The sequence below is a fragment of the Fulmarus glacialis genome, unplaced genomic scaffold, assembly GCF_000690835.1.
Source record: "Fulmarus glacialis isolate BGI_N327 unplaced genomic scaffold, ASM69083v1 scaffold2313, whole genome shotgun sequence".
Taxonomy (NCBI): Eukaryota; Metazoa; Chordata; class Aves; order Procellariiformes; family Procellariidae; genus Fulmarus; species Fulmarus glacialis.
In genome coordinates, this window is record NW_009204661.1 from 34,406 (window position 1) to 50,276 (window position 15,871).

At 47.8% G+C, this 15,871-nt stretch overlaps 1 protein-coding gene across 1 annotated transcript in view; it reads right to left on the bottom strand.

Moving 5' to 3' along the window:
* The window catches only part of LOC104074793 (vascular endothelial growth factor receptor 1-like), a gene marked incomplete at its 5' end in the record, with an annotated part of 56,558 nt that continues 40,687 nt past the window's right edge, over positions 1–15,871 (bottom strand). Inside the window, 12 exon segments of the mRNA XM_009575057.1 lie at positions 1–205; positions 5,430–5,521; positions 6,376–6,460; positions 6,869–6,999; positions 7,093–7,198; positions 8,554–8,653; positions 10,287–10,398; positions 11,537–11,659; positions 12,202–12,299; positions 12,717–12,876; positions 14,685–14,773; positions 15,535–15,648. Of these exon segments, the coding sequence (XP_009573352.1) occupies positions 1–205; positions 5,430–5,521; positions 6,376–6,460; positions 6,869–6,999; positions 7,093–7,198; positions 8,554–8,653; positions 10,287–10,398; positions 11,537–11,659; positions 12,202–12,299; positions 12,717–12,876; positions 14,685–14,773; positions 15,535–15,648 (1,415 nt within the window).

A 15,871-nucleotide genomic window follows, 5' to 3' on the forward strand; every position in this document is an offset into this window, starting at 1 on the left:
TTAAACAGGTGGCTGAGAATAAAGGATGACGGAGTTGTAGTCAGGAGGGGGAAAATGGTATGCTTTCATTTTCTCCAGCACTGCGTTACCGTACGTATATCTTCGCCTGGAGTCACTGAGCTGGTCACAGCTGAAACTGCAGAAACTTCTTGGCTTGGTTATTCCAGAAAGCACCGATTCCTTGCTCCTGCTGGCACCTTTCACGCTGTAACAAAGCAGCGCCACTGTTAGCATATTTAACGTGTTTGGGCGTTTGTTTTAATGACTTGAGCAAAGCCACATCACACGAAGCAGCTTTGTTTATTCTCAGATGATGGGAACGGCATTGATGCAGATGGGATTGTTCAATGGGAGGGCAGAACGGAGGACTGAAAGAGCCCTCCTGTGTCCCCCTCGAGTCCCCTTCTGAACAGAGATGCCATGACTGAACATCACTATTAAGGTGCTTGTGTTTATTGTAAATATTAGAGTCCTGGTGCTTACAGGGAGTATTTGATTGCTCAGCCTAAGCTCTAATTGCTCATTTGTGGCAGGTGCTAAGGAGTGAAACTTCATTGCAGGGCAAAGTAGCGTGGAGTGTCTGGCATCTGCTGCTGCTGGGCTGTGCATCTCCATAGGGCCCCCACACTTAAATGTTCTTCGTAAGGGAACTGTGTTTTTTTTGAGCAGGAGTGAAGTAATGAAAGGTCTCAAGCTTTGGGGCAAAAGCAGAAAACTACTAGTGTAGGTGTTCTCAAAGCCTAACGCTGGGGTGAATTTTTAAGATAAATGGCTGATGTTTGTGAGGAAGGGCACAAGGTCTGGGTATCTCCTCTCTTAGGCTTCTCTCAGCAGCAGGCGTGAACTGCTGGTTTGAATTACAGTTTTCCTGTCCCACAAAGGACTAGTTATCCTGTAGGCTGCCTTTTATAGGATGCCCTTTACAAGAGGGGTTTAATGTATTCTCAGCTGAGCCACTCTTAAAGACACTGTTTGCCTTGCAGCACTTTCTCACCTGTACTCAGAGAGCCAGGTGCTTAAAAGGGCTCTTTCGATAGTGAAGAAAGTTAAGGCAAAGAGAATTTTCACACCATTGAACTTAGATACCAAAGATTTATCTCTAGACAAAGGATGAGCCAGAGCATTTTCCACCATTGATTACATGTGAAATCCTAATGTAAACATATGTTGGACCACAGTGCCTAAAATTAGATTCCCTCCCCTGTATTTTTATAAGTTCATGGACACTTCACCCCTCTCTGTTTATAAGGTCGGAAACATTGGCAGCCCTAGTTTTGAATTCCAGAGAAGACAGTCAGAACATCCGTTGAGGCTTTCGGAGCCCAGTGCTTTTCATTTTAATTTGCACTGTTAGCTCTTTAAGTGAAGTATAGAACTGGTAGCACAGGGCCTTTCCTGATTAGGAAATGGAGAAGTAGCAGTTTCTCTAAGATGTCACAGTTTCTTGAATCTTTAACTCATGAGCCTGTGTGCTTTTTAAGGAGTGTGGTCTCTGTCTCCTGTCCTACTGTAGGAAATTGGAGGGTCCTCCCAAGAAGACAACCCCATTACATTTTTTTGTGGATGGATGGAGTTCATGAGGAGGAGCCCTCGTGATGAGGATTGCAGATGCATCCCATGTTTTTATATTGCATCTGTTGGCAGATGGAGAAGCAATTGACTTGGGATAAATTCCATAACTATGTGACAAGGTTAGTCACAGACTCAATGGACTTTTTGTGATGGGTTTGAAGAGAAACGCTTCTGTGATTTACATTGTAATTGTGAGTCTTAGGGAGCAGTGGGCTGGCAAAAGTGGAGTGTGCATGCAAAGTTATGAGCCTTAAAATCAACATGCTTTGATCCCTTCATGCATCATCAGGTTTTAGCATCCTGAGAATTTTCTTGTGAGCTGGACTTGGCTTCTACTTTAATTAATAAACCTTTATACTTGTAGAGCTGCATCTGTTAATTTTGCCTTGAGTGCACTGCTGTACCTGGCCATGCACTCCCACAGAGAGCTTTGAGGGAGCCCACGGGGTTTTGGCATCCATAGTCAGGCTTCATTTGGAGACTGAGCTTACAGTCAGTAAAGGCTCCTCTAGCAGTGAACTATCTTCTTTCCGCTCTAGGAATGTAAATTAGAAACTGTGTCTAGTTGCTTTTTAATTGGGATCATTTGTTGGAGAAAATGACTGCTGCTTTCCTGACAGATTCAAGAACGGAGGGACGTTAGAGGCTGGCTGCAGCTCTCGAGATACTTGTTCCAGCTCACAAGTGGTGGAATTCTCACTGTTTTTCTGGATTAGCTATTTGCTTTGACTCAAGGATTTGCTCCAGCCCAAGGATTTTGGCTTACTTGGGTTGGGCTTTTTCACCAATATTGAAAAACTAGAAAAGAGTTGCAGTTAGGATCCTTTCCACTTGCAAAGGAGCAGAGCTCAGAAGATTGTCCCTTTCTCTGCCCGCCACCTCCCTTTCTATTGGGATCTTGTTACCTGAGGCCTTACATTAGGAAAGACTTATCTCTCTTTATGCTGTTCACAGTATTGTTTACTTTCATCTCAATGGCAATAGCAAGTCCAAGACACATAGCAACCATTTCTGTTGTGCTCCTGGGCCTGAGGGGCTCACCAGGATTTGGGCTGATGTTCGTTTCCTGTAGTGAAACCAAGGGTGAGCTTTGCGTGTTGGTGCTTTTCCGTCCACAGCAGTGGAAGCCCAAGGGGAGGGGACTCGCCTGGGTCAGTGGGGTACCCCTGCACTGTCAGCGAAGCTGGGTCCCCGCTCTGCTCTCCCCCGGGCCTGGCTGTCAGGTTGGTCACACTGAGTAAGCACCACTGCATGCACTGGCTCTTTCCTGGAGTCAACTGATTAGTTTCCTCTGAAACAAACCCTGGGTGCACTTCTGGGGACAGGTGGGATGCACCAGGTTTGGCGCCTTCCACCCTATGCAGTCCTTCAGCACTGTCGTGACAGACATAGCCCCGCCAAGTCTGAATCCTCTAATGCCACGCTCCAGGGCATGCACACACCCTTGTGCTGGTCTGAAAGCTTCACCCCACCTGGCTGGCTCGCATGCAATTTCAGATGCTTCGAACTGGGAAAAAACCACCCCGAGCCAATCGTTCTGCCCGGGGCAGCAGGGAAACGCAGGAGCCCAGGGAAAGGCAGGCCAGCCTGCCCCAGCCTGCAGGTGAGCGGGGAGCAGCATGGGCACGGCCCCGCAGCACCCTCAGCCTCGGCTCAGCACCCACCTGCTGGTGCGAGTGCATTTGTCTGCATCTGTGTCCTAAACTGCAGTATTGAGGTTTACAGCGCGATGGTAAGTGCTCTGGGAGCAGTTAGGCATTACAGTGAAGGTGATCTAACTGCAAGCTGCTGCTAAGAGAAGGGTGACCCCTTCCTCAGCCTGGCGCTGGCACCAGCTGCCCTGACGGTGGGCTGCTACTGCTCGCTCAGAAACTATTCTGGGGCCATTCTTCTGATAATCCAGCAACCTGAACCAGCTTTCTGCAAGTCAAGACGAGCAGAAATGTCAGCACAAGAGAGTGGGCAGGACCGCAGAGCAGGATGCTTGAGATGCAAGGGAAGAGGCAGGACTACGCATCTGGTTAGATCAGCTTACGTGTGTCAAACCCCTCCAGGCTCCATTGGAGGGGTTCAGTACAACTTTCAGGGGTATTTATTTACTGCTCCAATTTAGCCTAAGTAAAGGATGCTTAGCTAAGAAGTTACCACTTTTAGGAATGTATGCAGACTAAAAGGTCACTGCATGCATTCACATACATAAGTGCTTTTTGGCATAACACTACAGTACCACTTGTTTAGCTCGCAGGCCAGATGACCTTATATGTTCTCAGCCAACTGCTCTGTTTCCCCGAGGATTTACGTTCTAGCAGCCACTGTTAAGTTCAGGGGTTTTTTTCCCATCAAAGCATTCCTTTTCCTTCTGCAGCTGAAAACGCTCCTTAAAGCAGTTCTGGAGGGATGCTTGAGGCACACTCCATGTATTCTGTGCCACGCAAAGAAAAAGGCATTTCATTTGGGGAGGTTGCCATGTTGTCTGCGGCTGAGAGCAGCCTTCAGAAATGTCACATTTACACAAAGAAAACCACTTCTAGGAAACATTGCGTCCTTTGGAGCCCTCTAATATCCACACACGTTCCAAGCTCTGTAGTACCTGGCTCCTCAAAAGCGAGTGTGGAAAACTGTCTCAATAAAATCAAAGTGCCATAAAATTGCTCACAAGCCTCTCTTCTGAAATGTGAGTGGTCAAGGCAGGAGAAAGGGTTTTCCAGCACTTGTTCGGAGTGGCTTGAATCACCCTGGCTTTGCCACGCATGAGCAGTGCTCCACTGCAGACTCCTGCCAGCAGTACGCTTACCCTGCACGCCGTGTATTTTGGCTGTGTGAGCGTGCACGCTCTCCTACATGTATTTCTGTGCGTTTAACCAACGCCCTCTTAGTCATTGGAATTTTTCTTGAAGCAAGTCCTCTCTGCCTTGACCGCACGTTTCAGCCAGCTCCAATTGTTCATCGAGACAATACTACACCTCCCAGCCTGCCCAGCTGCAAGTCGCTGACAAGCTCGGCACAGGCAGGATGGCGGGATGGCCTTGACCTCCTGCCAGCGTAAGATGAACGATGGGCTGGGTCTGGGCAGTCCCTGGGCTGGCTGAGAGCAGCGAGCCGAAACCAGCCACAGACACTGCCAGCTTTGCAGCGGCTGGGAACTGAGACACTGCTGGCATTGAGAAAATAAACATTTCCCATTTACAAAGAGTTCATGTCAGTGCAATGCATTTCTTAGAGCAGCGCTAGTTGCCTGCTTGGGCAGCTGTCAGGAATTAGGTGGAGGAAGGTGGCCAATATATTAAAGTGCTTAAAGGCAGGAAGAGAAGTGAGGCCCTCACATCCATCTATTGTAAAGTTGCCACTTTAGCATCCTGAGCCCATGGGTGTTAAATGGACCGTGCTTAGCTGAGTCATGGAAAAGAAGGGCAAAAACAAGCACAGGGAGCCTTGTCCCAGCTGGAGTGCCCTTGGGGACTTGCAGAAACAACTGTAAATCCTTCATAGCCACACGTTCCTCCTCCTCCCCTGCTAAGTTACCTACCTCTACCTTGGTTTAGTGCTCTCTGGCAGTCACTTGTCCAGCCTGGCATTAAGTGGAGGATCAGGCTGATCAAAAGAGTGCCAATAAATTATATTGGCAATGTCCATCGAGGGGCTTGAGGGTTATTCGTTTCTTCAAAGGCATATGGAGGGTTAGGTGTGGGAGCTGATTGACTGCTGACTCAACTGAGCAGGACACACTTCAGCAAGAGTGTTTGCAGGGACTGGGGACACCTCAGCTACTTTCACGAGGCATGATTTAGCACAAGGACCTTGAATCCTCCTTTGCCCTCTGAAATGTGAAGGAGAAGAAGGGAACATAAAATACAGACCCAAAGAGTGTCCGTTTCTGCTTGCTGCCTGTCCATGTGAAGCGTTTCAGTTCTTCTGGAACCAGCACCATCCCACTGTCTGCTTGGTAATCCTTGAAGAAAAAAGAAAGACACAACCCTGTTAGGTGTTAACTGTAGAAAGTTACTTTTGCAATGGGCTCAATTCCTCTTCGATCCAATTTTCATCATCGGTGTGGTCATTTATACTCAGAGAGCTCTAGAAGACAGCGGCTGCATGCTGCTTGAGGTGACGCAATGCCCAGGTATTTGTTGTTTCCTTTCCAAACTGTCCTTGCTTTGGGATGCAGCAAATATATGCCATTAATGCAGGTACAGAGTGTTAAAAGAAAGGTGTCTACATGCAAGGTGAGTTTCTGGCCAGCCACTAGTTCAGCCTTGAGAGCACCACTGTGCCTTTCCCGCCTCCCACCGCTTAATGCAAATAATTGGGTCACTAAAAGCTTCCCCCAGCCTCTCACCCATGCCCACCCCCACCGGGAAAGTATATGTGCCCCGTCAGTAGGCATTTCCCCAGCTTGTCCGCCAGATAACAGGACTTGTCCATACCAGGAACCTCTGATGGAAATGTCACCCACGATTCTCATTTGTGCACAATTATTCAGATGAAAATCCAAGGGATTTTAAGTGGGTCTCCCACACCAGTGGGACTCAGATGGGACTCTGGCAGCCGTACCTTCCAGTGCTATTGGCACCAGCCATTTCTTATCAGGGAAGGACTGTTTGCAGCCCATTGCATGGTCAGCAAGGATCTACTATCCCCAGTTTGTAGGACATGGGATAACACCATGCTGCAAGCACAGCTAATCTTGCACCTCATATCAATACAGCTGACAAAGCAGTAAAACCCCTTGAGTCTCTCTGTATAAATCTGTCACACAAATAAAGAGAAATAAATGGCATACCATTTGACCCAAGAGTCACTTACATTAAATACAAGCCTTTCCTTGATGGGAAGCTCTTCAAATGTCTTTATGCACTGCGGTGATTTTATTTTGAAAGTGTTTATGTATCTGTTCAACGAGAAAAGCAGGACAACTTTTGGTGAGAGTGTGAAGTGTGTAAGCAGAAAACGCTGGATATTTCTCTGTTTCTTTAAGCAGTTGCCTAACTGTCATTGAGGTAGTTTACACAAAAGGGACTTGTTAACCCAACACCACCCAAACCTCATTCCCCTGTCCTGGGGTGCACACAGCTGCCCCTATCACAGTGCCTGAGACCTGACGGTCCCCCTGGGCGGAGACACCCCAACGGGCTGTCCCAGCCCAACAGGATCCTGGCGGTGGTGGCTCGGTGGCTGGTGAGACATTCAGACCATGTGGGGTGTCTCTGGGTGTTTTCTCCACCCAGGTCCAAACCAGGCTATGCAGCAAGCTACAATACCCAACAAACAAACTCGGTCTTAGTCTTGCTTCTCTCACCTGACATTTTCAGTGCTTCCACAACTTGAGCTTGTAACAGAAAAATTTTCATTGCACAAAGGATCGGATGCCGGGGGAAACCCACTTTCCGTTGTAAATATAGTGTTGAGGGGTATGTAGTCTTTGCCTTCCTAAACGTACACAAGAAATCAAAGCGTTATTCCTGGGACCATGTGGCCGGTCGCCCCTGCCTCGGTCGCAGCACGCGGTCGTGATGTTAGTACCTGCTGGACGTTTGCTTGCAGCAGGTCGCCCAGCTTTTTCACCAGCTCGGAGAACCTTGGTCTGTCGTTGGGATTGCTTCGCCAGCAGTCCAGCATGATTTGGTAGCTGTGAGGACAAAACCAAAATGAGCACATGATGGGGTTACAGCTCACTTTGATCCGAGGCAGCACAGTCTCTGACAGCTTGTCATCGACAGAGTTCACTCCTGAGCCCACCTCATGCTCTCCAACACCACCGAGGCCTCTTACTAAAAGTAAAAGAGTAAACTTTCCACAGAAAAAGAAAAAAACCACCTTCCCGCAAGACACTGGGAAGACCACATCAAAAGAATAATTTAGCCAACTAGTCATACTTTCTTTTTTTATTCCTAATTAACCATTAAACCTTTGTATTAAACATCTATTAACTGGCAATGTTTAAGTTAAGGCATCCTAAGATGACTTATATGAATGTGTCACTTCCTCGTATTGGTTGAGTCGAGCTTTCCTTCCTGCAATAAAATATGTGGAAGAGAAAAAAAAAAAGCTCTTATCTACTGTCACTAGGATAATAAAATTAGCCAATGGGTAATACTCCCAGATAGGCATGGCTGGCTCGCATCCTTTTTCTTCTTCCAGAACTATTTTTTGGTAAGTGTTGCTATTTAGAGTCATGACGCAGCACTCAAAAAGACACCGAAGACACCTACACGTCCTTGATTTTGCCTCCAGAGGTAAAATAGCCTGGGTATGTTCATGCTCCTGAATGATTTGTGCCACGGGGTGCATGTTTGGCGTGCTGCAGGTGCCTTCCTGGGCAGGGCACTCCGTCCCGCTCCCAGGGCAGAGGGGCTGCAAACTCAGGGTCTCACTTGGACCCCCCCAAAAAGTTGTTGGCCATGCAGCAGCAGCTGGAGGCTGCACCTTAAGGCAGGGAACCGGGGAGTGATGGCTGACGTCACGGTGGAAGGGCTCAGACAAAACCCACAGGCGACGCGGGCTGGGAGGCTGCGGCTCCCCGTCACCTTCCTCTGCCATCAGAAACCATCTCCGGGAAAGGGTGGACCCTTGTTACCCGAGTGTTTGCGAGGAAGCCTCGGCTGTCGCTTCCTAAGTCAAGACGATGTTAATAATGTCACATTCCTCTAGCACTTATCTGTGTGCATGTCAGTAAATATTAAACCTGGAGAGGAATGAATGACCTTCCTCCTCCAGGCTGCTCGCTCAGCTCCCCTCGCAGCCCAGCCCCGGTGGCGCCCTGGGCTCGCGTCCCCGTCCCTCCTCACCCTCTCCTACCCCATGGCGGGGCCAAGGGTGGGGGGGATGCAAGAAGATGCTGATGACAGCAAGAAGATATGAGGCAGCATCGGGTTGTTTTTCCTTATGTTGGCACGGAGTACTTTTTGTGGAGACTCGTACATCATCTGCGAGACAGCCCAGGAGGGCAGCGGTACACAATGCAAGCAGAGAAAGGCATCTTACATCTCCTCAGTCGCTTGTTCCGGGGCTCGCATTCTTGTGCCTTCCTTTAGTCTGTTGCAGAAATCCTCGTCTATTTGGACTCCAGGGTAAGGAGAGGCACCTGGGGACGACATTGGGAGAAGAGGGTCACACATCCCCTGAGCGGGGTACCTGTGACCTAGCCTTGGTCCTACGCATTCCCCCAAACAGTTGGGGTGTCCAACATCTGCTTGCAGAGCTGGGAGCCCGGGAGCATCCCCCGCTGCGGGGTCTGGTTCCTGCCAGCTGCCTCGGGCAGGGAACTGCTGCTGAAGGTGCTCCGAGCCCCGGTCCTTGGAGGGGGGCAGGATCAAAGCTGGCACTGTTGGTGGTGCTTACCTGGCCTGAATGCAGAAAATACGCATGAATTTGACTTGAAAAGAATCCCTCAAGAACAGCCAAGTCTGATCTCTCTATGGTTTGGACCACCCCGAATTTTAGTAAGCAGAGTATTAACAAACCCCAAGTGTTCAAAACCACCTTGAAAGTAATAAAATCATGGCTTTAAATCAGATCACGGTACGTTTGCATTATTCTCAGTTTCTGTGGTTTTAATATGCAGCCTGATAATGCTGTTTGCCTTCTTTCTGCAGATAAGAAAACATCAGGAAAAGGGAAAACGAAAGAAAAAACCAAACCACCTCTCTGAGAGTCAGACAGTTGTCAGGTTCAAGGAGCTGGGGCTTTAAGAAAAAAATAGCAGGTATTATGAGGCTGGCCATAAAATCACAAGAGTTGGCAGGCTCACCAACAACACGTATTTAAACTAATAAATGATTGATTGTCCTGAGAATTGTATAGTATTGTTTCCTCTGCTGTTCACCTCTTTTGTCAGCCTCTGTGTTGAACCCAATTAAGATTCTTCTATTCTGACGGTCATTGTTATTCCCGCTCAGTGTACATCTTGTATCCTGCCTTCTCCGCGTGAAAGAAAGGGGAAAAAAAGCTTCACTGGGTTTTAATTTCGGATTGCATGCTCTAGTTCATCCTGTGGCATCTGTGCGGATGCTTGCTCGCCTGCTGTGTCCAGCGGCCTGGGTGAGGGGGGACGCTGGGTCCCTCCTGTGCTGGGGTGACAACCTTGTCTCAGGCTGGAAATGGGGGTGACACAGTCTGAGACATGCAAGGGCCTCTGTGTGTGTTCAGCTCCCTTGCTCCCACAAGAGAAGTAATAAGCTTTTGAGGAAGCACCCAGCCCATGGCACTCAGTCTTGAATGCTATCTATGGCACAGGCGGCAATGCCTTGGTCCCTGGCAGCTGCTGACCCAGGCTCACAGGGTTCCACATTTAATAAAAACACTTAAAAATTTGCCTGACTTTCCTGGTTTGCACCATCAGTCAGACAAAGCACCACGACTGCTCCAGCCATGCTGCCCTGCATCTCTACCGAGGGTTTTTACGGGGAAAAGAGGGAAGAAGCTTAGGTTTTGCCCATGGCAGAACTAGGTGGTAAAGTTCTCAGATAGCTGTGCTATCCATTAAGGCTTTCAGCCTGGCAAGTCAGCTTTCAGTGCCCTTACAAGCACCAAAATTTTCAATTCACAGGGGCGTGATACACACAGTTCTCCCCTCTACGCCCACACCCCACCTCTGCCTGATTTAGGTCTTTCCTTATTAAAGACCTGGCAAAAGCTCGTTGAAGGTAATGGATGTTTTTCCCCAGGCTGAAGTCCCCACCACTGAGTCCAGCTCCCGGGGTGCAGAGTTAACGTACCCAAGGAAAATATCTCCCACAGCAAGACCCCGTAGGACCACACGTCGCTTTTTGTATTGTAGATTTTATCAAATATGGATTCTGGAGCCATCCACTTGAGAGGAAGTCGAGCCTGGAGTAAAAGGGACAAACCTGACTATTATTTTCAAAGCCTAAAAGAATTTAATCATAGATGAATCAACTATATATTGTTATGTAAATAATTACCATTCAAACAGGGACCTGTGGGATTTCCTTACAGGCAGTCAAGATAAACCCACACTCATTCAGATACTTTCTTAAGAAATTGTCAGAGTAAAAGGCTGTTTTTAAAATATGTGTGGCACAAAACACCAGACATTGGAAACCTGTGACCAGAGCGATCAGACCTTTTCTTTATAGGGATGCGGGGATATGCAAGAGCAGAGGTCTCTTGACAGCATCCTAGAGGCAGGGAAGAAAACCCTACGTCCAAGCGCAAAGCATTCTGTGATGGTGTCAGAGATGTTCTCGGGAAAATTTTCAGAGCCCGAATTGCAGGAGTATATCAGCAACCCTTGAAGCCCCCTCAGCGCAGCCTGTTAGGGTCTCCTGAGCAGTACCCAAGTCATGTGAACAACGGTTCCCACTACTAATATGTAGTGCTGTAAGTCTTGAAAGCTATTTACGGACGAGGGAATAGCTGGCAGGTGGGTGACACCTCCAGAAAGAGACTCCCTGCGTGACCCCAATGCCCACACCAAATTCCCACCGCATCAGTGGGCGCAGGCACAGTTTGCTGACCCAGCCTTCACGGCAGGGCTGGCAGGGGGCTTACTGCCTGCTACTTGCCGCAGAAGCCAAAAAAACCCAAGTAGGTGCTGGAGGCAGCGAGTCCAGCTCAGCTGCTTGAGGTACCACGAGTGGTGCTTGGCCCTGGCGTGGCTGCACCGGGGGACACACACCTTATTTCAGGGGGACTGGTTTCCTTGAAGGAAGTTTACTGAGTAAGGGGGTTATGCTGGGCCAGCCAAGAAACATGTCTAAAAAATACCTAAAGTATTAACAGGGCAGAGCTGTGAAACAGTTAGCATGTCCAAGCCTTATGCCTGAGGATAGAAATGCTTTCCAGATCTACAATGCATCTTGATAGCTCATCTTCACATAAAAACCATGATAGCTTTCAAGCTCTTTTAAGTTCAGGAAATGTGAATGTCTACAGAACATTTTGGTGGACAGTTTGAAATGATATGTTATAAACATTTGGGAAAATAAACAGCATCTTGACTTACATCTCCTTTTCTCACATAATCAGGATTCTTATAAATATCTCTTGCGAGGCCAAAATCACAGATCTTCACGACATTGTTCTCAGATAAAAGGATGTTTCTGGCTGCCAGGTCACGATGAATGCACTATAATAAAACAGTTTCACAATCAAACTGCATTTCCTTAATCCTGCCCACAAATTTCCTGACTGTCTCCCATATCCTTTTAAAAATTATTATTATTATTATTTGAGAGATCAATTTAATATTTTTTTAGGGAAGTTGACTGTAGTTTACATGAAGTTACTGTAAACAGTGGCAGTTCTTTAAAAAAAAAAAAGAATTCCTAAGTCCAGAAAGTGACAAATTTTTAAACCCCTTGACATTTACAGGGAAAGCGCCGATTCATTTGGAGCTCCCTGCCTAATATATGTTGAAATGAAGAAAAAACCCACCACACCCAAAAGATCTTCCCTGAATGAATGAGCTTGACCCACTGCCTTCAGCCATGATCCTGTGTTTATGGACTATGGAGACTTGGATAAACACACCGTTATATTTATAACGCCAAGAGGAAAACCACTCTTCCTTTGGGAGCTCTCCCAAGGAAGGTGTCATTAAAACGTAGACGTGATTTCACCTCTGAACTCCATCCTTCTGCAGGGAAAAATCCCCAGCACAAAACTCACCTTTCTGGAGGAGAGGAACTCCATGCCTCTGGCCACCTGAAAGCTGTAAGAGATCAGGTCCTCCATAGTGAGGGGCAACTTGTAGAGCTCATCAGCATCTGCAAAGGTGGAAAATGCGGTTTGTACAAAGATCGCTCACAAGGCAGTTATTTTCCCCCTCTCTTACTGACCCTAGTACTCCCATAAACTCAGTCTTCATAGAGTAGTATTCGAAGGTCAACCCACTGTCACTGGAAACAAAAATAGTGCTTGCTTTATACCCCACGCTTTGGACACTTCTGTGTTTTCCCCAAAGATAAGGAGCAGTCAGAAGAAACAATCACACATTTTCCTGTCAGATTTAGTAACCCTGGAAATAATCTTTTTTTAAATCTCCTACCCTCTGGACATGACCCTCTGAGCGTCTCCCACGGATGTTTATTAGGGTGATAAATGAGGAAAAAAATTTCAGGGATGCACAGTATGTTGTAAAAATATCACAGACCGTGGAGGGACAGGAAGGAATTAATACCTACCCTCCTCGTCCTCCTCCACATCGCTCAGACTTTTATCTTCCTGGAACCCAGAGCTTGCGAAGCTCTCGCTGCTGGTGACACTGGCCAGCCTTTGTTTTTTGCCTTCCACTGGCTCAATATCCTTTTTCTCTTTCATTGGCTCTCCTTGCAGAGAGGAGTCCTTCAAACAAACAGAGAAGAAGAAGTGCTACATCAGAGCGATGGAGGGGGTGGGGGAGCGGAACCGAGTCAGACTTCTGTTGCCTTTCCGCTGGGAGAAAATGCTGGTCTGTGGCACGTGCGGTCACGTCTCCCACGGGCGTGGGTGTCCAGTGCCACTGCGGCAGGCAGGGCTTGGTGGCAGGGTTGCGCGCCACCAAGGCTGCCATCCCCCGAGGGCAGAAACATGGTGGCTTGGGAACACCAGCACAAGATTTTGGGGCAACCTGGAGGGTGAGCTACCTCTGATGTGGTAAGGATCTGCAGGATCCATGTTTGGACACGGCCGCTGGGCTGTGGCTCATCTCAGCCTGAAATGAGACGTCTGAAAGGGCCTATTTCTCTCTGGTAGCCAGAGAAGGAGCATGGTGGGATGAGTTGAGAAGGATGTGCCCATAGTGCAGGTGTCCCAGCCCTCTCAAAATAAAGCGTCAGCTTTTCATCCCAGGCTGCTTAAGGTACCTGCCTCTGTGTCCCTGCACAGTGCTTGGCACAGGGCTGCAAGCCCTTCAGCGAGGAACAAGGGCACTTCATCTTTGAAATACATCTGCTTTCGGAAGTGACAACCTCTCTTCCCCAATGACTTTATCCAATGCTTTCATGTTACAGTCAACGACGGTTTAATGGGACACATGCAACACTGTTTGGAAAACGCTTCCCCACTGCTAGCCGGAGAGCAGCCTAGCTGCCTGGCCATACTCTTGCCCCCTCGCCTCTTTCCTCTTGTCCTGTGACCATGTCTCTCTCCTGCACACGCTGGTGCAGAGCCGGGCTCCCTCCCTCCCTCCCTCCCTCCCAGGCACCCTTCTCAGGGGTGCCGGAGCACCGAGCCCGGGCAGGCTCCTCACCCAGGGGGATGGGAGCGACTCCCCCCAGGATGGACCCTGCACAGCCACGGTCCCTGCTGAGCCCCCTACACCAACAACCGCTCGTTGGAGGAGGCGGCTGCTGTGTTTCATGCAGAGTCCAACATGGATGGCTTTGGGAACAGAGACTCAGTCAAAGCCCTTTGGAGGGGGAGGTCCTCTCGAGCGTGCCCTCCCGCAGAGCCCTCCCGAAAAACCCCTGATGTACTGCTGAGCTTTTGGCTGCTGAGCAGGGGTTTTGAGGACTGCCTTTCTGGATCCAGGCTCCTAAATCCCACTTCAGAGCCCTTAATCCTTTGGGGGATTTTGCCAAAAGAGCACAAGCAGGAATATAGTTGGCACATTTGGGTTCAAGTTTGTAATAAGAAACATGCTGTGGATTTGACTCAGAGGGCTGTGGGATGTAAGGACAAGACTCTAATCTTTTTTCCTCTTGATAGCCCTTCTCCTCATACAATAAGAAGATTACTTGCAAATCTCTGAACGTGAGGGTGTCTTGGAACATGAGCTTTAAATGGCATTATTTCGGTTGTGTTCCCAGCGGTGCTGAAATCAGTAGGTAAAACCACTTCCTTCAGCTTCGCTGACACCAGCCTCTGAAATGACCCCACGCTCAAAAAAAGCGAGAGCAGGTGGGGACACTTTGGGTAGGATTCACTTCCTCTCGCTTTGGATGGCTCCATCTGAATTACTCACAGCAGTCTCCTTGCACAGTCGGGGGAGAAAAATGAGCATGACACATCCCACACCAAACATTAAAACAGGTCAGGTGAACTGCACCCAAAAGCAGTTTCTCTCATTTGGTAGGAGAGAGTCTAAGGAGACTAGCTCAGAGGCTGACACCTACATTACCGACACATACATTAAGTAAGATGAACTGCACCAGAGGCATCTGCTTCCTCACCTTGGTGGGGCAGAAAAAATTCCTCTTGCTCTTCAGGTAGTTTGATAAATTCCCATACTTGCAGTACTCAACAATCACCATCAGAGGCCCTGGGAAAAAGGAAAGTGCATTTTGAGCGGCATAAGGCAATACAAGGGGTCATCAGTTCTGAGAAGAAGAATAGTCTTTCATGCCCATAGCTATAACTTGAGTCCAGAATAACTAGCAATATGTGTTAATGAAGTAGAAGGCTGCCTGAAGGACGCTGGACATGTTAGCAAAACAACACTGTTTCTGGAAATTAGGGAAGGGCCTGATTTTTGAAAGCTGAGTCATGAACCTGGCTCCTGAGGAATCCTCTGTTTCCTCTTCGGGCAGCCTGTGTTCAGACTGGAGTCCCACAGCCCACACACGCTTGTTGAACTAAAATAAGTGACATATCTAAAACAAATGATCGCTCATCCTGGCCCTTTGATTTTCTTAGTGGAATATCGTGAAGGATTTTACAACGGTTGCCTTGTGATTCATTGTTCAGGGCCAACAGCTGGCGTCCCTTGTTCCCAGCCTTTCCAGATCATGTTTAACTTGAGCTTGAGTGGTGAAGTGAGTGAGATAAAGGACAAGTGGCATGGTCCTAAATTCACACTTCTCATGTTAATACTAAAAGAGAGTTTAAGTAGGGAAAATGTTTAATCACTTCATTAAATGACTAAAAATCTCTTTTTCTCTTCCTCTTTTTTTCATCAACCACAGGACGAGCTCAAATATTTCAAGTTAATAACTTGACCTCTGGATGAAAAACAACATGGCCAACTGGCTGTTTTTAGGAGGTGGTCCAAACCCATTTTCAGTGCAGTGCAGATTTTTTTACCTCCATTTTTCGTGCAAGCTCCCAACAAATTCACAATATTGAGATGATGACCAATGTGGATCAGGATTTTCAGCTCGGTCATCAGTGCTTTGTACTCGCTTGCTGTGGCCCCTTCTGTAAATGCAAAATAAAGTCAATGTGAAATGGCAAAGAACTGGTCCTGCTGAGCTTTATCACTTCTCGTTACTTTCCATTGAAATAACCTCCATTACTGGATGTACTTCATGTGTTGTCTATTCCTCCCTGCTCAGCATCCTCTTACTCGCAATAAAACCCATAAAAAAGACTTAGGCACTCAATTTCCTCCCAGTAGATTCTGTTATATTTAGAACTGAGA